Source organism: Cynoglossus semilaevis, chromosome 4 (genome assembly GCF_000523025.1).
Source record: "Cynoglossus semilaevis isolate Cse_v1.0 chromosome 4, Cse_v1.0, whole genome shotgun sequence".
Classification (NCBI taxonomy): Eukaryota; Metazoa; Chordata; class Actinopteri; order Pleuronectiformes; family Cynoglossidae; genus Cynoglossus; species Cynoglossus semilaevis.
This window is the reverse complement of record NC_024310.1, coordinates 11,072,816-11,093,112: the sequence shown is the minus strand read 5'-3', so window position 1 is coordinate 11,093,112 and position 20,297 is coordinate 11,072,816. Positions and strand designations below refer to the sequence as shown.

Sequence of the window (20,297 nt, the reverse complement as noted above, 5' to 3'; positions counted from 1 at the left end):
CTAAACACTGACTTCATGTAGGAAAAAGCCTTTTAGAAATAACAAATGACCACCTTACTAACAACTGATTGTCCTGCTGACTCAATGAGAGAAGCATGAAATTACCCTCCCTGTGTTTTCGCCTAGTGTCCTGGTTGCACTCACAGGTTAGGAATGTGTGTAGGCAGGCCGATACAGACGGACCGCATTAAAGTGTTTGACTCACTTTACGTCGCTTCCTTGACATTTAAAGTGTGAGAAAATAGAAGAAACAGCACTTAAACATTTGACACAAACACACATTGGGGTTTTTTTTTTTTACTTTCTTTTAATATTTACACATCGTTGCCCTGGCAACAGGAGGGCACAGTTGCACGAGTGACAAATGGAATGTTGAAATAGCAGAAGGGTGAAACTGCACAACAAGATGCAAGCGAGGGATTTGGGGGAAAAAAATCTGATGTTTAATGTGGTTAAGTGGTTTAGACTAGTGTTACAGCGAACAAAACAGATCATGCAGACCTGACACCATCTTGTCCGCTGATGGATTTCTACTGATCTAAGACAGGTGTTTTGTTTTTTTCAGCTGACCGTGTGCGAATCACCTTCTTTGACCTTTCACTACACAGAAAATGACCTACAACAATTCACAGAGACCTCTAAAGTCCTCTAGTGTCTCCTCTTCTTTCACCTGCAACGCGTTTGTCACGCTGTCCTGCGGCTCTGACTTCACGGTCTGACTCTCATTCACTAGCTTGTTGAACTGCACATCATTGTTCTGGCAGAAGTCCTGCGTGAGCATGCCCGAGTTCTGGATAAAGTTTGTGTCCATGCTGGCCAAGTTTGTCTCCATGCCGGCGAGGGAGGAGAGCTCCTGCTCCAGGGACTCATCGTTGGCGAGCATATCCCATAACAGCTGCTCCACGAAGGCCGTGTCATCTGTGCAGTCGCTTGAGTCTTGCTGCATGTGGAAACACGTCTCCGACAACGCATGGGCCACGAGCTGGTCAGAACACTGTCGTTTGTCTGGGAACATCGATCTCTGAGCGTTTTGGTTTTGAAAGTGCTGTTCAGCTGCAGAAGAAGAAGAAGAAGAAGGCGATCGTGTTACAGACCAAATACAAACTGGTGAGAGGTCAATTATCAGGGAATGAACTTCACACTTCACCGTAATGTAATCTGATTCTTGCTGGAAAATCCTTAGAGGGGATTTCACAATCAAGCTATCGGTATAAATATTAAAATAAACATCCATAACCATGGATTCAACTGATATGAGCTGCTGATGACACGACATCTAGCGACACCTGTAGGCTATTTATATGAGAATTTGTTTGAATGTTTTCATCATCAAATCTCTCAAAGAACTGCTCCAGAATTCAGAGGTGTTTGACTCGAAGGTTCAATTCCCCCAATGTGTGAAAACAATTATCTGTGAGGTCGGGCGGGGGCGTGGGAGAGTTTAGCAGCTGAGCTTTGCTTAGTCTTAAGAAGTTATATTTAAATATTGATGGTAAACAAATATTGAAATAAAACACGTTTTGAGCTGCAATACATCAAAATGTAAAACGTAAAGGATACAGTTTAAAAAGTTCCACCTTACCTGCTACACACGACTTCCCTCTGAAACTGATGTCAGACTTGATTCTAAATTTGCGCTTCACCTCGTATGGATCTGAAAGACAAACTGCGCTGTAAATATTACGCCCTAATCTCGAGCGACGTGTGATGAAAGGTATAAAAGAGAAACCGATGAGCGTCATCAATTCAAGACAGTCTTTACTCACCCAGGTCCTTAGGCTGGTACGTGAAGGTCACTGGTTCACTCTCCATCTGGTCCGAGATGCGACGCAGCGAAACGCTGACGTCCACTTCCTCTGTGATGTTTTGGTCCTGGTAGGGCGGAGTCTTGAACACGATAGCGATTTGCCGATGCACGTCTGTCTGGGTGAATTCGCCGTTTGCCTTCCATGACCCGCGACGGAAAATGATCTCGATATCGTCTGTGGATCAGTGACCGGAGGTTTCAGGCTCGTTAGTCCGGAGACAATACTACAGCTACTCTTTCAACCCAACCTGGGATTGCAGGTAAAATTGGACCTAGAACATTCTGCGTGGCATTTCAGATGGAAATTGTACCACACCCCCATTAAATAATCAATACAATTACCTTAAAGTTTTTCTTGACGTCTCAATACTTTATCTATATTTTGTTTAAAAAAAAACGCGTTTTCATTTCTATAGTCGCAGATACCGATAAAGTACTGATACTTCCGATACGAGTTTTCTTCACATTTACAAAAGGCTATTTATATCCAAACATAAACAAATCTTTTTGTTTTGACCAAATAATCCTCAAACGGATACTGACCTAACATGAGGCTATTTATCAATGAAGCTAATGATAAAACAAGTAAATACATAATGAAACCTGTGTAGTCAACACAGACGGCTGACCAGAAAGTGAGCAGAGCTTTTACACCGTCTCCTGCTTTCCGGTAATTCTTAGTAAGGTTGTTTCACAGCTCTAAAGTCCTTTAAACAGCGGCCCCCGACCCTTTTTTGCATCACGGACTGGCCTTTAAGGTGTTGCGGATAAAAACAACTAAATTAAATGATATGGCCGACATAGTTTCCTAAAAAAATAAAAATTGTTTTCTGTTCATTTTGCTAGCTTGCTAGCATTTCTGCTAGCTTGAGAAGGTAGCAGATGTAGGTAAGACATGAAAACTGGTATTTTCCTAAAGAAAAACAATCAAATCAAGTCAAGCATCTTGACATGTATCAAGTGTCAAGAGTCATAGACAGATGTGGCAGGGAGAATCCAGTCATTTTTCAAAATAAAACATCGTTTAGAATCAGATCATAAATGAAACGAAAATAATGTAAGGTATGGCCCTGGGGTTGGGGGACCACTGCTTTAAACCATGTCAGATAAAGCTAATGAGCTAGCGTCTTCCACTCACCTTTCTGGACTTTGTCACACAGCATGAAGACCTCTGTCATACCATAACAGGAATCTTTGTATTTGTTCAAACGCGTGATCTTCAGCTGAGATGTAGTTGTGGCCTCTGCAAAGAAAAAGGTACAAGATCAGTAAAAAATGCATTTTTTATTTCTTTGGTTTTTTTTTTCTTTGTGGTTAGGTTTGGACTTTCTGCCAACAAGAACCAGACGGTAAATGTTGTCTCACTTTTGTCATAAATGGTTGTGGACACCACTGGACTCAGGCTGTCCTTGTGGCCGTCGTCCCACTCGAGCTCACACTGGAAACAAAGACGCACTGCGTTCATGTCCAGATCTTCGATGCCCTTCGAGTGACCGGCTGTGCGAGAAGAAGATTTGAAATGAGCCACAGAGGCGTTCGGTAAGAAGAAAGAGGTCCACGCGGGTGTGTTTTCGATCCCACTCACTTTGAAAGGGGTCTACGTTTTGGCTTCTTCTCTTCTGAAGTGAAAGGTCCAGCTCCTTTCTCCTGACACACTGAATACCCAGGTTGGCAAAGCTGAAATAGAACAAAGTGACATCAGAAAATGAAAGAATATCCGGTTGGATGTTTTAGGAGAGAGAGACAAAAGGAAGATGGATGTTCACCTGTGGCGTCTGTTAGTGTGAGGGTTCAGTGTGATCACACAGAGCCCTGAACTCACAGGACAGTCTTTACCCACCAGGCAGTGGGGGTGAGGTCTATGTGGGAGGTCCTTGGTTACCAAGGAAACCGTGACTTTGACCTTCTTGATACCCTCAATGGGACCCTGAATCTAAAATAGGGATAGACATATTAAATCATTTAGTAATAAAACCAACTTTTTCACTAATCAGAAATACTTGGAAAAAAAAGCCAACAAAACTTCCAAAGCTGAAAATGTCAGAGAAATTATGTACTAATACATATGTTGAACTCAGGAAATGTTATTTCGATCACATATATTTACTTTTAGTTCCTTGAAATATGAACATAATAAAATATTATATTGCATTGTTTTGCCCTAGAATTTTAAAATAAAAAATTCAAATAAAAACAATATCAGAAGACGCCGCACGGACTTTGCTCATTTCATTTGAAGTAAAACATCTAACTTTCTAATACTCATATAATCCCATTGCACCGAGAGACTGGGGAGTGGTTATTTCATGAAGAACGTGGCGATGTAGAAACGTTATCTCGTGTGCAGCCTAACTTCAGACCGCACGCCATGAACCACACTAGAGATGGGGATGGTAGGGACTTTCTACGTGTCTTCGTAAACCCACGGCCCTGCAGCTACACCTATCCTCATGTGCCACTATGAGGTGGTTTTAAGTAAACACCGCACAGTTAACTCTAGACCAGGGATCTGCTTTGGTTTTTTTTTTTTTTTTAGGTTAAGAAAACCTAATACAACCCTACTAACCCTACTATGTAGTATATCATATATATATATATATATGTGTATATATATATATATAATTGTGCATTAAATACTAAACAGTTCATATTTGACACAGGTTCATTTATTATTTCAAACATGAAGGCACAGCTGTGCCACTGCAATTTATTAGTGATATATATATATTAGTGATATATATATATACAGTATATATTTATATATATATTTATTAGTGATATATATATATATCAAAAACATCACGACCACTCTTCGGTACCCCTGTGATCCCCTTAAGGGTTAGACTCTAACCTTAGACCTTAACCAGGTTAGGGCAAACTACGGCCTGGGGGCCACATTTGGCCTTTTAATCTGGCCCACCAAACTTGTCGAAATTATGTTATTCATTTATATTAGCCTTATACATCTGCCTTTGCCCTGTAATGGGGCAGTGGAGGCTTAGTGGTTAAGGAGGCGGACTTGGGTGTGGAAGGTTTCGGGTTTGAGTCCACCAGCTGCCAAGTTACCACTGAGGTGCTCTGAGTCATTTATGTTAGTTCACACAAACCCTACAAAACTGTAGGACCCATTGTGGCCCACAAATCAAAAGTTTGGGTTAGAGCCTCCCTGTTGAAGACCTTTACTTTAGACAAACCAAACTAGCAATGTTCAAACCTCAATGGTGGGCTGAGTCTTGTTGGTGTCGGTGCTGGACGCCCCCAGGATGCTGCCGGCAGAGCGTCCTTCACACTCGTACCGAAATCTCATGCCCCTGTCCTTGGGCTCCTCTACCACCACCAGCCTGGGCTTCTCCAGCACCCGCTCCAGCATAGACGTGTCGCTCCTGTTTTTGGAGGCGATCCTTTCGGAGCTCCTCAGGTCCGGCAAACCCAAACCTTGACAATGGCGAGAAGACTTGGCGGAGGCTCGGGAAGCAGAAGCCATGTCTTTGAAATCGCTCGGTAGTAGAAAGGGCTGAAAAAGTGGAAAGGACAGTTGTCAAAAAACAAGAGATATTTAGAATCGAAAAAAAAAAAAATATGTCGTAACCTGTACAAGATCCCAGAAAAAAACAACAGACAGTGGACGCCAACCCCGCCACAGACAAAGGCAGAGGTCACCAACCTCTTCTTTGTGGATTTCATTTTTGTTTTTATGCAGCGGTTTCAAAAGTAAGGGGCGGGCTTATTGTAAGGGGGACATGGCAAGGCAAATTGATTGAAGACTGTTGTGAATTCAGCTTGACAACAAACTCATCTACAAAAGGGGGCGCTGCAGAGAAAGTTTGGGAACAACTAGTTTTGTATAAGACCTTGGTTTTTTTTAATCGTGTTTTTAAAGTACGATAAAAATGTGACAAAAAAGATTTGATATTTTACAGCTCTTGCACTTGCTTAAAAGAAAAACTCGTACACTTGCACTTGCTTAAAAGAAAAACTCGTCCGAACACTGTAGATATGTAAAATCTCTCCTTTTTCAGAAGTTTTTCAAAGACTCTTATTTTGATTTTGATAACGTTCTTGATAAAGAGTGGGGTAATTTTTCAAAATAAAACGTCATTTGATAAAGATTCATTCATCTTTTATTACTGAATCATTTTCAGGGTTCCGGCAGTTATTTTGGCATACACCCAGATCCCAGGTTCACAAACAACCATTCACACTTGTACCTAATCCTACATGTTTTTGTTATATGGAAGATCCACCCTTACACAGGGAGAATGTTAATCCTTTGTACAAAATGACCATCAGTTTCCACCAGGAATCAGACTAGTGACCTTTTGGCTTTAAGGCCACTGTACCAACCACCATCATCAACTCATAATATAATATTTAAAAAAGGGGTGAAGAGAAGCAGGCACTAGTAGCATTCATTGCTTTCATTGTTCATATTACTCGTCATATTACTCCTGTTACGCTTAAGCAGGAACAGTGGCATTATGGGTATAGAAATCACAAACTGTCAGCTCTGTCTGTCTGCTGTGTAGGGTTAATCAGTGTCATCACCCTCACCTGTGTCCTTGTCATCAGTCTCACTGGTGTCACCTGGTGCTCTGGGTATATATACACCTCTCTCCCTGACTCTGTCTGTGTGGGATCAGTGTTCTGTTGTGTCTGGTCTGCGGCCATGCCTAGTTGGTTTTGTGTTTTCTTCCTGCGACCTAGTAAGTTTTGAAGAAAACCCAAAACCAGGGTTTTCTTCCTGCGACCTAGTAAGTTTTGTGCTGCATTTGTGTCCCTGCACCATCACAACTTGGCACAAACTCTACTTTCACCACTAGATGTTGCTAAATCCTGCCCAGTGCACCCTTACGTGCCCCTCACAAACAATCACATGAAAGGAATTTCAGACAAAGGAATGTTCACATCGACGGAAACAACACAACGGGAGTCAGCGTACGTATTCCTTCGCCCTACATGTGCTTTGCATCAGTGCTTCAGGTTAGAAGGTTTAGTCATGTGACATTCTGTTAACCCATCATGCTTTTCCTCCCTCTCTCTCTCTTACTTCGAGCCACATTTGCTCTTTCCTGTCTCCAGGGCTTCACAAAGCAGTACAAAGCAAAACGTATTACAAAACCTAAGAACTACTCACACTTAAGTCACTGCAGCCAGAGGAGTATTGGTCAAACCTGTACGGAACAAAGAAGCGAGAGAGACGGGTCCTCTGGAACCCGGGCGGCTGCAGACTTAGGAAAACGGTGATCTGGGTGATGCCTGTTTCATGAGCTCATGTTTCACAGTTTCCTGTGGAGCTGCAAATACGCGCCACTGCGTTTTTTGTGTGTCATAAATGTGAGCCCTACCTGTTCTCCGTTAAAACACTGACGCTCGAACGCAAGGCCGCCAACAGGAAGTGGAGGAGTCACTGATGCTGAACGCACCAGTTGCAGACTCACCGTGTTAAGAATGCAACCTTTAACATCCAGTGGGTTTGGCCAGTAAACAGAGAGGACGGCAAACTGAAACTAAGAGTCGGGTTACAGTTCTCCTCCTCCTCCTCCTTATCCTTCCCTCTCGGCCTCCTCCCACAAGAATGCATGATGGGGAGCAGGGGCCACATTGGACCACGGAGGGTGGTTACGCTGTCTTCACACAAAAACTGTCTTCCCAGAAACAAACCAGTGAGAATGTAGTTATCAGATAAAAGCAGAACAGGAAAGGGCTAAAGCTGTTCTCTTCTGTGTGCACCCAGCTGCTGCAGCATCACAGTTGAATCACATTATACAACGGCAGCCCACCTGCTGTCTGTAAACCACGTGCTTTATAGTAAGAGCCTGACCTGTCAGACTACCTCGCTGCTCTGCACAACAACAGAAGAGCCGACAGCCAATCGTCTGTGGGCTGCACATGTACAAACACTGAAAATGTATGAATCAGAAAGTCGCTTCTTCATTTTGTAACTTCATTCCTATTCTCTTCAACCAGGTAGAGATATGGTGAGGACTGAAAACAGAAAAGACACACCTTCTTTGAGCACCGTTGACTGCCAACAGCCGGTAAACCACAAACTGACGCTGCGGTTGAAACCAGACAGCAGCTCTGCTGACCAGTCTTCAGGTGGGTTTATATTTATTCTTTTGCTTTGACACATCCTGTTCTGCCTGCTGGTATAAACCAGACTCCAGGGACCGTACATTCCCACCAACGGCCTCCGCTGGCACTTAAGGCACAGCCCATATTCAAACAGTTTCAATTTCAAACCTTCTGACTAAAAACGTGACTGCAAAGAATAACATTTGTCCACCTGTAGAATAAAAATGCTCAGATCGTGTTGACAGATTGGCTCCCTTGCTAACGGGTCGGCAGGTAACAGCCCGAGCTGAGCTGTAACCGTAGACGCTTTTAGAAGCAGGGACATTTCCGTGGTCACTCACCTGGTGACCGGTGCCTCTTGCCACTAGCACTGGCTGTTTTGACCTGGAGGAGCTCTGTGGGTGAGTCCTGGGGGGTTGGCAGAAGGGGGGAGGGAGAAAGAGGTTCGCAGGAGGGGAGCATGGCCTGGGGAGGGCGGCAGGCGAGTGTTCGTTGATGATTTCCTGAATTAGATCTGATTTAAAAGAATAAAAATAAATAAATAAATAAATAAAGTAGCATTGCCAGTAATTATTTGGCCCATAAAGGTCATCAGAAAATTAGAGGAAAATTATTATTTTTTATATATATATAGTAATTGTTTTTTTGTAATTTTTACAACTTAACTCAAATTATTATTATTTTATGTTTGTTTACATTGCCTCGTGTGCCGTGCTGAGGTTTTTACTTCACTATAGAGACTGTGTGAGGATGAAAAAAAAACCAAAGCAGCAGAATGTGACCAGAGGTTACTTAAGGTCACACAGACTCTATGCTTACTTCAGTTTGCCTGTTTACCCATGTATAAGTTGATCCTTAGAAAATCTTCATTGTGGTGAAAATAAACTGATAACAATTGGTTTTGAAATAAAATGTGTCCATATGTGAACTGTAGCATTTATGACATTCCAAAATCTCTACTGTTGCCACAAACCAAAAAGTCCTGGCTCACCAAAGTCGGACGTCCCTTGCCCTGCAACACAAACAAACAAGAAAAAGGGAACTGTCAGTGAGCGCAGACCCGCGGCTGTGTGTGTGTGGTGACTGTTAAAGCAGCACTGAACAGAGCAGTGACAGCATGCAGTGGAAAAGACGGAGCAGTAATGGGTGTCGGCGCCTTTGCTTTGACAGATCACATGTCTGAGGATGACATCAGCACTACTTCACAAACACACACACATCAAAACCCACAACGAGGTCATGAGGTAGTAACACTGCTAACACAAGGAGACGAATTAATAAAAGCGACAAAACCTTAACCAAAACGTGTGTCGCAGAACAATTATAACACAAATGTCATAATCATTGTTGTGTTCAGCAGCACAGAACAATCGGGGACAACAGTTGCTCGGACAATAAGTAGTTAACCAAAAAAACCAGTTCCTCTTTTTTCTTCGTAGTCTCACTTAGCTAAGTTTACATAAACAGAAATGTACCAACCGCATTGTTTAATGTCTACTTCCTCATAGAACAACAAACGAATCACCGATGAATATACTTATGTAAATACTGCGATGTATGCAATACATGCAAATATCGAGATGTCCCTAGGCGTTGTATTGTTTATACTATATACATTCTACGGCCATTCGGACTAAAATATTACAGTGACTCTCCATTGTTTTCCGTTGATACAGGCGAATTTGAGGATGTTTCTTCTTTTTACATACGGGTTGTAATACATATTTACGTCGAATTTGAGTTCATCTAATTAGAATGAAATAAAACACAGAGACGGAGAATTCGACTGTAAATCCACTACCTACCAGTGAAGCTGTCCATATCTGTCATCGCATGAACTCTCTACCCTGGATCACCATCAACTCTGCCGCCGTGTCCTTCACTGCGCTCCCAGTTCTGAGCGGCTTTCTTTCGTGGGCTTTCACTTCCGAAGAGTACGGCTAAACGCTCCTCCGAAGAGTCACTAGCTCTGTGTGGTGCTTACGAATGGTGTCATAAATTCCATCTGCCGTAAAAACGTGTCTGAAATGGACTTTGTTTGACTTTTTAGTGTTTCCGCAGCAGCCTCGCTCTGATTGGCTGCTCCAAGACGTGGAAATCCCCGCAATGTTACGTCATCACTCGAACGGGAAATCACCCCCAAGAAGCAGAGTTTGACTTCAAGACTATCGGAACATTTCTGGTTAGACGAGTTTTAGGTCGTTTGTTCCATTTAATAAGTGAAAGCACTTATTAAAATGTTAGGCATTGTTTATTTAATCGCACGGTTCAAGTTAAGCCACTGCCTTTTCCGGGAACCGCCAGTATCTGGATTAAACTGAGAACATACAGTTAAAGATAAAATTAGACACCACAAAAACAGTTAATACTAAAGCGTTTAACACATCAGGCTTTGCGTTTCGGAAAGTGATGTGTCAATCTCTTCAGCTCCTATAAAGTTATTAATGTTCTGTCAGGGACCGTTGTCTTTAAATCACTTCAAAGTTTCTCTCTATATTGTTGTTTATACTGTGCAGACCAGTCAATAATTATCTTTGGCTTTCTGGAGTCACCAATTAACGTTATGTCATGACGTCATCGTGTCAATTAAACAAGAACCCAGTTCGACTGTGACGACGGCTTTTCCAGTTTTATCTTTTCAGTGCATGGTGGACAAACTACGTCTGGATTCTAATCCAATTTTCATGAGAAGAAATGATAAATCGTGACAGGGAGGTGGCTCATGTGGCGCATGCTTACGTATAATGACTGAAACCATATTTTAATTGGTCCAGTTGTTAATCAGGGACAAGTTTGTTAAGTTCGTGGAAGAAATAGTTATCTTCTGCTTTTTTGACGTTTCTTGAGTGCATTGAACGCACCACTTTGTAGCGCACACGCGCAGTGTGTTTTGTCCGGCCAGAGTGGGGAAATGTATGAGAGCTGGTCAAGTTTTGCTCCAAGCGGTTTGGCGTGCGCGGTAAACAAAAGTGCTGACTGAAGGTAAAAACAAACCGCTTTCTAATAAAATAAAAGCTGCCTCTGCCTTATTATACTTCTCAGCTACAACGTATATACACAGCACCCCGTGAATAAGTCTATAGCAATGATACGAGAAGAAACGAGTCCACTGCAAATGTGTCCACTTGTATTTGGGGGTTGAGACCGAATGGAAAATATGAGTAAGTTGTTTCTAAACTGACGCAGCATTGGCTTCTACATGTTGGCTGGTTAAATGATAAGTAATGTGTCAGGCTATTGAATGACTGAAACCATTAGGGGTTTCTGTTTCTTGCATCAGAGCTCTAACTACAGGCTAAGAAATCGCGGGGTTTCCTCGTCCTCCAAAAGTATTATAATAGCAAAGTGTGGGTCTTGAAAAAAAAAGTCAGTGTGTAAAGTGAAATACTGACACCTGTTGGCCATACGAATAACAAGCCGTTTGCAGGAAAAGGAAACCGAAAGGTGTTAAAACACAGATTCCGTGGTTAGTCCTCAGCTCAAGCCCTCTATTCTTCTTTCGGGACAATGTACCGGGCTAACAATCAGGAGGCGCAGGAATTCTTCCAGTTTACACTTTGCCACTATTTCAGTTGAGGCATTTTGGCCACAAGTGTTCAAATCAAGGATCCATTCAGGAGGATCAAAACAAACTTGGAAATCAGAAACTCTTAGACGGTTTTGACATTTTTGTATTATTAACATGACAAGCTGAGATTCTGTACAATTTGAGGACATACAAAAAATGTTTCAGTGATGAAAAAAAAGAATGACATCATTGACAATATTAATATATTTATATTAATACCAACAAGGCTGTTTTTATGTTCAGGTCATGAACATTAACTATTAAAATTAAGAGTAGTAGTCACTGTCTCGTGGGTAGCATCCAGTAGCGTCATTCATTCCGACTTTAGTCACCGCTCAGCTCAAGACCTTTCCAGTTTCCCTCCAGCACTACTCACAAGTTTTTAGGCAATCAAAAAATCAGAAAAAAAAAAGACGATGGCGCTCACATGGAATGAAAAGAAAAGTTCCGGAGGAATCTACACAAAGAACAAAAGCTGCACTTGGCCTCTTTTTTTCCCTGCATATAAAAGTGATAGGAGTGTTACTGTGACCTGTCCCCTCCCACCTCTATCCCAAAAAATGGTTACCCTCTGAAGACTCGTACAGAATACACATACATCACCTTTTTGTTTTACTTCACTTCAACTGCAAGACGAGAGGGTGGGAATGGGCTGGAAACCAAAATAAAACTTTTTTTTTTTAACATGTTTACACAGAACGTGACTCTCTGTGGATCCACACAGAAATCAGAGAGAACAGTTGAACTGCTTTTTTTTTTTTTTTTTTTTTTTAAATGTATAGCGGCGTCCATGACAGCTAAACAACAACATCTCCCCTCCTTCTGAAATTTTTACTAGTCCTCTTGGCCCTGGAGGGGGAGGGCACCATCTGGTTTAATCGTTCTTTTTCTCCCCCTCTGATTTGTCTGTGTCGGCAACAGTGGCGGCGGCAGCAGCAGAGGCAGCATCTCCTGCCACCACAGCTGTGTTGTTGGGACTCTGATCCGCTCCGCTGGTGCCAAACTCGTTGACCCGGTTGGGATCGACCCTATAGATCCAACGCTGGTAAAGGTAGATGAAGAACACCACATCTGTAGGACAGGAAACAAAGGTTAGCCAACAAGTCACTTCCACCATGATGATGTGAACAAATTGACTTATTTGAAAAACTAAGGATTGAGTACAGCTGTTGTTTCAACACATGTTTAACTGTCTGGTTCTAATAGCTAGTTTCTGTCCCTTTAACTATGGCACTGGCATATCTATGGATTTCGACTGAATCTACTAAAACTACATTTACTTTTTTGTGCACAGTAAAGTAGCGTATACTATTCTGGCAGGTATGATAAAGTGCCAGGACACTGGGCAACAATAAAGTAAACGAGGGTCAAAAACTGTACTCTTACTGTGCTTTTTGAATCAGATACACTTGTAATGATATTCAAATGGGTGCAATGACAAAGATGAAAAGAGTGTCTACTATTATATGTCCCAGAACTTGACGAAGCAGCATTAGTTTTCTTTTTAAATATTACTAAATTGTTCGAAAAGTCTGTATCAAACAAGTAGCTCTTTGTATTCCCATGAAGTAGCTCCAATTTCCAAGCACTTCTAGTGCCTAGTAGTGAAGACTGGAACTAGTGTAATATAGCTAGTGTTCACTTAGTGCTGTGCTAAAAAGGCATGTGTGCTTAGTTTTTGGGGTTGTACATGATAATGACCCAGTCACGTTCAAGTTAAGCCATACGTGGCGTTACCCACATGGTCGGTCAAATTATTACAATCAAACTCCCCTTAAACAGAAATATAAGACAAGTCTCACCATCTCTGAGGCATCCTATCCTGTACATCATGGGCATCTTGATGACGAAGGCGAACAGGTCATCGATGAAGGTATTGAGAGCTTTGTATGTGAGCATCCTCCATGGGAGGTGAGCCACAGACTTCATTTTGTAGTTGATGAACAGCTGTGGCGTCATCGTGATGAAACCTAGAGCCAAGGAAAAGGGAGGAGTTAAAAGAGTTGCCACTGGAGGGCAGCAAATTAAACAGGCGCTTTTATAACTGAGAGGCTCTTATGAAAGCTATTAATACACTGCACTGTGGCGGCGCCAACAGGGAATAGAGTGTAACCATGATGCGTACACAAAAAGAGCAGCGTCACATACAGTATATCAACAATAACAAAAGCAAACCTGCTGAGCATAGGGAGCACTATCACTATTACAAACAATATTTTTTACAACACCCTGTTGGACTTAAAACTTGCACCTTATTCCTTAATATGGTAGTTTTTATTCTGAATGACTTCAGCCACATTAGAAGTTAGACAATTAACTCTAAATGTCTTGTGAAATATTTATATGTAAAAAAAAAAAACCCAACTCACCGAATGTTAACAAGAAGCCATAGAGCATGCTGAGTACCCACGAGTACCAGCCTTTGTGCTCCACGTACAATAAACTGTAGATGGCATAGCAGCCGAACAGAGGGTAGAGCAGCCACGACAGGTATTTGAAGGCCATCTGTGAAAAGACAACGCAGCAGCAGAAGTAATGAGTTATTGTCCGTTGAAAGAAGTTATTTTGTTTAGTTTCAGAGTAAAAAACCAAAAACAAATGACAAATCTGGGAACTCACATCGTCATAGATTTTGGTTGAAGACTTCACGTATGTCGACTTGTCTGTGAATAACACCCTTGGGATAACTCCTGCGATTTTGTTCTCTCTGTCCAGCTTAAAAAAAAAACATTAACAAGTGGATAAGAATACAGATGAACAAGCGAGCTAACTTTGTTCTTTTTGTTAAGACAATAGTGTAACGGTGTTGTTTTGCCGTTAGCAAGCAAGTTAATGACTTAGATTAGACTTTTTAGATTTTAGTATACAATTACAGCCTCTTCCTATTTACTAATAATTCTGGTCCGATGCATCAGTCATGTTGATTTAAACAGACAGGCTAAATTTGGTCAACAGCATGAAGCCACTGCAAAGAGGCTAAAGAGCACACACATGTTATGGGCTTATCGAAGCATGACTCGACAGAGTGAATGATGCAAGGGCTGCTGCATACTTGGAATTCCAACTTGCGTTTCGTTAATATATATCTGGGTCTGTGTCCTCTAGAACTTGTTCCACTTGTTGGGAAATAACTCGATGACAAAAAAAAAAAATCTATGAAAACAGCGTGGGTCCAGCTTACTTTGACGTCCATGACTTTGGTGATTTTCCACAGGTCAATGAGAAGTCCGATGAAGACGCTGACTTGCACGACAAAGTTGGTCTCGTTGTCCAGGATGTAAAGCAGGACCACGAGTGACTGAAAGACCCCAAATATGATGGAGCGCACAGACAGACCCTCCAGAGATTGTCTGCTGTTCCAGAACTGGATATCTAAGAAGGAGACAGTGATGATGTGAACGTGAAGGTAGAAGAACACTGCACGAACTCTTTTAAGCTCTCTGGGAACATACCGTTCTTAAAAGCAAGAAATTCAAAGATGCTGTGTACGATGGAGACTACGATGGTGAGTCCGAGCAGGTATGGGTTGGTCTCCAAAAGCGCCACCTATATAAGACAGAACGTCAATTTACAAATTACATTTAGTAGGAAACATTTGTTTTGTAATATATGATTTTCCTCCTAAAAAACTGGGAATGCCTTTTTTTTTTCGCTAACTAACTCGAGCTCATACCTTGACAGAGTCCTGGTCTTCATCAGACTGCTCGTACGTGTCCTCTGGCAGGAAGTTCCACGGCGAGCGTGCGTTCTGGGCGGCGTACAGCTGCCAACGCCATAAAGACAGGGGGCAGTAGGTGAGGAGCAGGGGCAGTTGGGTCAAGGTCTCGTTGATGGGGTAGTAATCTTTCTGAAGGTTCCAGTAGTCATTGAAGTAAACGATGGGGTAGTAGTCACCACTGACTGCGTCAAACTTCACATCTGTGATGGAAGAGGAATAATGCGAGATGGTTTTGACACAAAAATACATTAAAATAATTTTTTTTTTCCTAGATGTTAAGACTTTTGTACAATGAAATAATCCGAGGGAAGAACTCACGCTGGTCTAAGGGAGGTGGAACAGAGCCTTTGACCCACGCTGTGTGGTCGTCAACCATGTTGATGGTGAGGTTTGGATGCCAGTGAGAAATGATTTCTACTGGACCGTGGCTCTCAGCCCTCTGGGGAAACAGATTAGAGATATTTTTTTGTTATATATCCACAGTCCTTAACAGTGATCGTGAACCGTGAATCATCCGTACCTTTATCATTTCAGGATCTGCTTCTGTTTCTCCCGTTAGGAGGTTCTTGGTCTTCAGGAACTTTCTTCGCTTGTATTTATTCAGCACTGAAAAAAATAAAGAAAACTTAATTCTGTTCAATTGTTCCCCCCAAAATTGTTTCTTTGCGTAATTTTTTTTTTTTGACGAGTTCGTACTTCGTGTTGAATGTACTGTTGCCAGTCTGCGATACTGCCCTTTACGTTTGGGATCTGGGTGAAATCCACTTTTAGTGAAGTAGACGTGTATGTAAAGTGAACCGTTCTGCATTATTTTCTGTAAACAAATGAAATAGAAAGAAAGAAATACATACAGCGTTCCACGACTCTCTGACACCACCCTCCTCCCTTACACCATCACTGACTCTCACCTCGGGGATGTCCATGTCCTTATAGTGCTGATAGCAGCCATCAGCATTCTCCCCCATGTTCCAGTCTCCATAAACCAGGTCCCGGTGGAACCAGAACAGAGCGTCTGTGTTGTTGAAATCAGAGAACACCTCCTCCTGGGACACGTACACATACAGGTCCTGTAGATGCAGTGAGGAAATAAAGGTGTTGATGGTGTGACTGAGGGGAGGGCTCCCGACAGGGACAGGAGAAATATCTTTTGATTTTTCATAAGCGTGTTAATTAGCAGCTTCAATTCAATTAAAAACAATGAATGAAAAGGCATTAAGAATATGGCCACAGTACCATGAGGGTGTCCTTGGAAAAAAGGTTCCTGCTCGGAACCCTGGGTGCCCCGGCCGGCGTGTTAGGGTCAGGCGTGGAGGGACCGCGACGGAACCAACTACTGATAGCCCAGATTATGAAGATTCTGTACAAAAGATAGAACTAGAAGATTTACATTTAACCTTAAAAGGAACTGAACCTTATTGGTGGAGGTAAAGTGTGTTTAAAAAAAGGGGGATCAATAAACACACTTTACCTCAAGTGTGTTTAAAAAAAGGGGGATCAATATTTAGTCATTTCTGATTCTAATTTTATTTTCATCATTAGATATACACACACAGTAGATTCTCAAACATGGGAGTGACAGTGACACCCATGCCACAAGTATCTGCTGTCCTCACCGCAACGGGATTTTTTGTTAAACCACGGTTGCAATGAGGAGATCCAAAACATTTATCCCTTGAAGCAAGATTTCTGCATAGCTGAAGCCCGGATAGGCAGCTTGTAGCTACAGAACCCACGCTGACACAATGACAATTTGTTTAGCTGCTGTTGTCGGAGCATCTCATTTTCCGTGTGCCCTGTGATCTTTTTCTCTGCATCAATATAATCAACATGTTGTGAGTTGTTGTTAGTGAGCCATGGTATTCTTGTATTGACTGGATTAGTGCAGCCTTTCACCCCCATCGTCTTCCTTCCCATTCAACAGACAGGCAATCCACTGAGGCTCAGTAGATTAACCAGTATTAGTTACAGTAGATTTATCTGTAATAACTGTACTACACCTTGATTCTATCTGTTTACTGTCAAGTTAAAAATCATTTCTTTTTTTTTTTTTTTTTAAATCCATACGAACCTGAAGAGGACTCCTTTGATGACCTGCCATGCGTTCGGTGCTTGTTGCTGCTGCTGCTGCTGAGGGTCCTGTGCATTTTCAGTGGTCTGCACAGCCTGGCCATCTGCTGCTGCAGTTGTTCCATTGCTGCTCACCTGCAAACACATAGACGTACCAACATGTGGTCACCTCAGGGCAGTATAATTGCACTTCTTATAATTCCGATTGAAGTATTTTCTGCACAATAAGTTGCGCTTTTCGGTTGTCTGACTGGTCCTGCGTCTTATATTCCTAAGCGACATAAAACATCAAAAATATGCACAATATCATCTGTGGTCACAAGGGGGCACCATTTACACTAGTGACAACTGATGCTGCTACTGAAGGAGTGACTTGATTTTTTCCCTTTTTTCTTGTTCCCTACCATTTGGAGGCTGATACACTTGAACAACGTTAACGTTAGCCGTCACCTTCAAAGGTCAATGAGCAACTGGCTCCCAGCAATACTGCCAGATTATTTTATGACTTTTCTTAAGATTAAGAGTTTAAGATCTGCAGTTATTCATGAACATCCAAACACATGCAGGTCATAATAGGTGACACACTGAGTGAGTGAGGAATGATATTTTGAGTTTGGTCCCACTCTTTTTTGGGACCTGTGTCAGCAAAGTAGATAAACCAGTGTTTGGCAAACACCTACAACAGTCGAGCTACAGTTACACCAGTTTTTCTTGTTCACGCAAAAAAAAGTTTAGTGGTCTTGACGGCCACCGTTGTCTTTTCTTAGAAGTGATACATTTGCCGAGTAACATAGCAAACAAAATAGCCCCTCCCACCAATTATTACCTTCCTGTGAACATTAACGTGTAAAGAACGATCAGTAACATCAGCAACAAAACCTCATTTCAGCCGTGTGCCTCGGCGTGTCCGTTTAACCCCCCAGCCTCTCCAGTAAGACCACACTCTATTCAAGTAACAATAGACAAACACATGCCAAGTCATGAGACTCGTTCACTATCTAAACATCTAATCTACCCTGTTGTCACCACCATGGGGGGGAGGGGGGGGAGATCTGCGCTGGGGGCCTCTGCTAATACATGAAACTGTTTTCTGTTTGTTGATGCCATCATCCAGTCGTATGAGGTGTAAAAATGACCTAGAGCAGAAATCTAAAACCAGGGCTGTAATAACATTTCAAGGCAACACAGCTCAAAGTAGTAGGCTTTTATCCCCAGAGGTGCGTTGTCCCATTGTTTTGAAGTAAACTGTATCAGAAACAATGGATCTCAGGCCTCCAAGTCAGGAATATTACACAAACTGACAGAAATTTGTTCTCCTGGGTTATCTAGTAGTGCTAAGGATAATAATTTACAATTTACACACTGAACTGAAGACCATGGGATTAATAATTAACCAGTTGTGGCAAATACTTCACTCCGTTTGTAAGGAAGAAGGTAGAGAGATAACGCGTTGTCGTGTCTCCCACATTTGGGATGTAAGACGTTTCCTCATGCATCTGACCTTAATTACTGCCAGAGAAATGTGTCTCCTGTTAGAGCTTCCTTTCAATAACTAACAGCTGTTTATCCTGACCGAGGCCATCTTAAACACAGATACACCAAGTACACTGTGTTAACGGTATAGAGTGTAGTGGCCTAGTTTCTGCCACTTTAATATTAACATTGCATTTTAATAACACAGCCGAGAATCCCTTCTTGATAGTACATCCACCGTGAAATGTCCTTACCGATGCACGCAATAGGTCACATATGTTTTTCTAGAATCATGAAAGGAGGTCTGCTCTTACCGTCAAAGATGAAAATGTTTCAATGTGTCAAATGGGAATTTACTTTTTTTCAACATGTTGCATAGTGTTGCCTTCACAGTCACCACTGAAGTTAGTATAAATATTAATAAAATCATGCAACAGTTTACTACAATATCTTACAGCTCATTTAATTATTGTGTGCGTGTTTCTGGATTTCTATTTCCTCTGAGAAAAAATAAAGTCTGACATACATATATATATATATATATATAAAAGAATGTCAGCCAATTTGACTAATCGACCATGTTCATAGCACCACCTGCAGGGGAGGGAAGGAAGATGTTTAAGGTTTAACTGTTTAATGACAGGTTGTCAATTGTTGTTTATATCTGTACGGGGTAACTACACCTTTATGACACAGCCTTGTTTTGACGTTATGTAATGCATTATAAATGTAAAAACGGGGCTCAAGATAAAATTATGGTCTAAGGGGCACGCGCAGGCGCACACGTTTACGTATGGATTTTATTGGCATCATCTTGACATTAGGTACAGCTAGTGCTGGTGATGGTTCACGTAAACCTGTAATAACTTGTGACAAGCATTAGTCACCCAGAATAATGTTCCATCTCCTACTGCTCACTTGATTCATCCTCTCACCTAAACTAACCTGCGGATTACCCTAGGAATACGTTAAATAATCGGTATTTAAAATGAAGTTATAGGTGGACAATATGTGTTGGAGCTGTCGGCGACTGGCCCGGTTAATAAAGCGAAGCTGCGACGCTCATGATCGGGCCTTGAAGGATCACTGGTACACCGCACCACCAACCGGTTAGCACTGACTCACATGGAACCAGTGACATAACCTGACAACGTTGCGTGTATATTCGGGGGATACTTTAATCGTCAACACCCAAATGTCTCTGTACATGTGGTCCGCCTAGGGCCGGGATTTCTCGGCTCGTCGTTTAGAAATCAACCGGCACTTACAACGTCACTGGGGCTCATGTAAAAAGCAGTAACAGGTTTAAATGTCTAGGGCTACGGAGTCTACGCTAAAAACAAACAAAGCAGTCCTCTTCTGTCGGTCCTGAAAAGTAAATCTAATAATAGCAATGTCATTCATTTTACCTCGCCGTTGCTCGCTATGGCTTTAGTCGCTTCGCTCTCCTGTGTCGCCATCTTTCCTTGTCTCTCTGTCGCGCTCACGCCAGAACACCACACTGCTGGCTGGTGGGAAACTGCGCGCAGTATCGCGAGAGGTCAGTTGTGGAATCTTTAAAAGTGACGTGTTTCTTTAAAAGAGGGACG

General features: G+C 42.1%; 2 protein-coding genes and 1 long non-coding RNA gene across 5 annotated transcripts; 1 reads left to right on the top strand and 2 right to left on the bottom strand.

Annotated features, from left to right (window-relative positions):
• Positions 1-287: 287 nt before the first annotated feature.
• Positions 288-9,912, bottom strand: relb (v-rel avian reticuloendotheliosis viral oncogene homolog B). Of its 3 annotated transcripts, none has more exons than XM_025054809.1 (11): positions 9,688-9,912; positions 8,856-8,894; positions 8,224-8,396; positions 5,022-5,321; positions 3,574-3,740; positions 3,393-3,484; positions 3,173-3,304; positions 2,946-3,050; positions 1,767-1,982; positions 1,583-1,654; positions 288-1,053 (listed from the first exon to the last, which is right to left on the bottom strand). In XM_025054809.1, exons 1-11 carry the CDS (start codon positions 9,710-9,712, stop codon positions 617-619), a joined length of 1,758 nt encoding a protein of 585 aa, XP_024910577.1. In that variant the 5' UTR covers positions 9,713-9,912; the 3' UTR covers positions 288-616. The 3 variants fall into 3 exon arrangements, with proteins under 3 accessions (XP_024910577.1, XP_008307344.1, XP_016887764.1); XM_008309122.3 differs by having other exon boundaries at positions 8,874-8,894; positions 9,688-9,911; XM_017032275.2 differs by lacking the exons at positions 8,224-8,396; positions 8,856-8,894; positions 9,688-9,912 and adding an exon at positions 7,153-7,280.
• On the top strand, positions 7,482-14,801 carry LOC112486906 (uncharacterized). Its single transcript, XR_003049477.1, has 4 exons — positions 7,482-7,906; positions 9,933-10,864; positions 12,372-12,541; positions 14,665-14,801. It is a non-coding gene; the product is annotated as an uncharacterized LOC112486906 (long non-coding RNA).
• Positions 12,191-20,281, bottom strand: clptm1 (CLPTM1 regulator of GABA type A receptor forward trafficking). Its single transcript, XM_008309123.2, has 14 exons — positions 20,118-20,281; positions 17,237-17,370; positions 16,402-16,525; positions 16,077-16,235; positions 15,865-15,982; positions 15,689-15,774; positions 15,487-15,607; positions 15,124-15,368; positions 14,903-14,996; positions 14,632-14,822; positions 14,070-14,165; positions 13,820-13,955; positions 13,253-13,420; positions 12,191-12,521 (listed from the first exon to the last, which is right to left on the bottom strand). Exons 1-14 carry the CDS (start codon positions 20,166-20,168, stop codon positions 12,325-12,327), a joined length of 1,920 nt encoding a protein of 639 aa, XP_008307345.1. The 5' UTR covers positions 20,169-20,281; the 3' UTR covers positions 12,191-12,324.
• Positions 20,282-20,297: the final 16 nt, after the last annotated feature.

Coding starts and splice junctions, on each gene's coding strand:
- relb (XM_025054809.1), bottom strand. CDS start 9,712: ATGACAGATATGGACAGCTTCACTG. Junction 8,895..9,687: donor AGATATGGACAGCTTCACTG/GTAGGTAGTGGA, acceptor TTTGTGTTGCAG/GGCAAGGGACGTCCGACTTT. Junction 3,305..3,392: donor AAACGTAGACCCCTTTCAAA/GTGAGTGGGATC, acceptor CTTCTCGCACAG/CCGGTCACTCGAAGGGCATC.
- clptm1 (XM_008309123.2), bottom strand. CDS start 20,168: ATGGCGACACAGGAGAGCGAAGCGACTAAAGCCATAGCGAGCAACGGC. Junction 16,236..16,401: donor TTTCCAAGGACACCCTCATG/GTACTGTGGCCA, acceptor CTGCATCTACAG/GACCTGTATGTGTACGTGTC. Junction 14,997..15,123: donor AAGACCAGGACTCTGTCAAG/GTATGAGCTCGA, acceptor TGTCTTATATAG/GTGGCGCTTTTGGAGACCAA.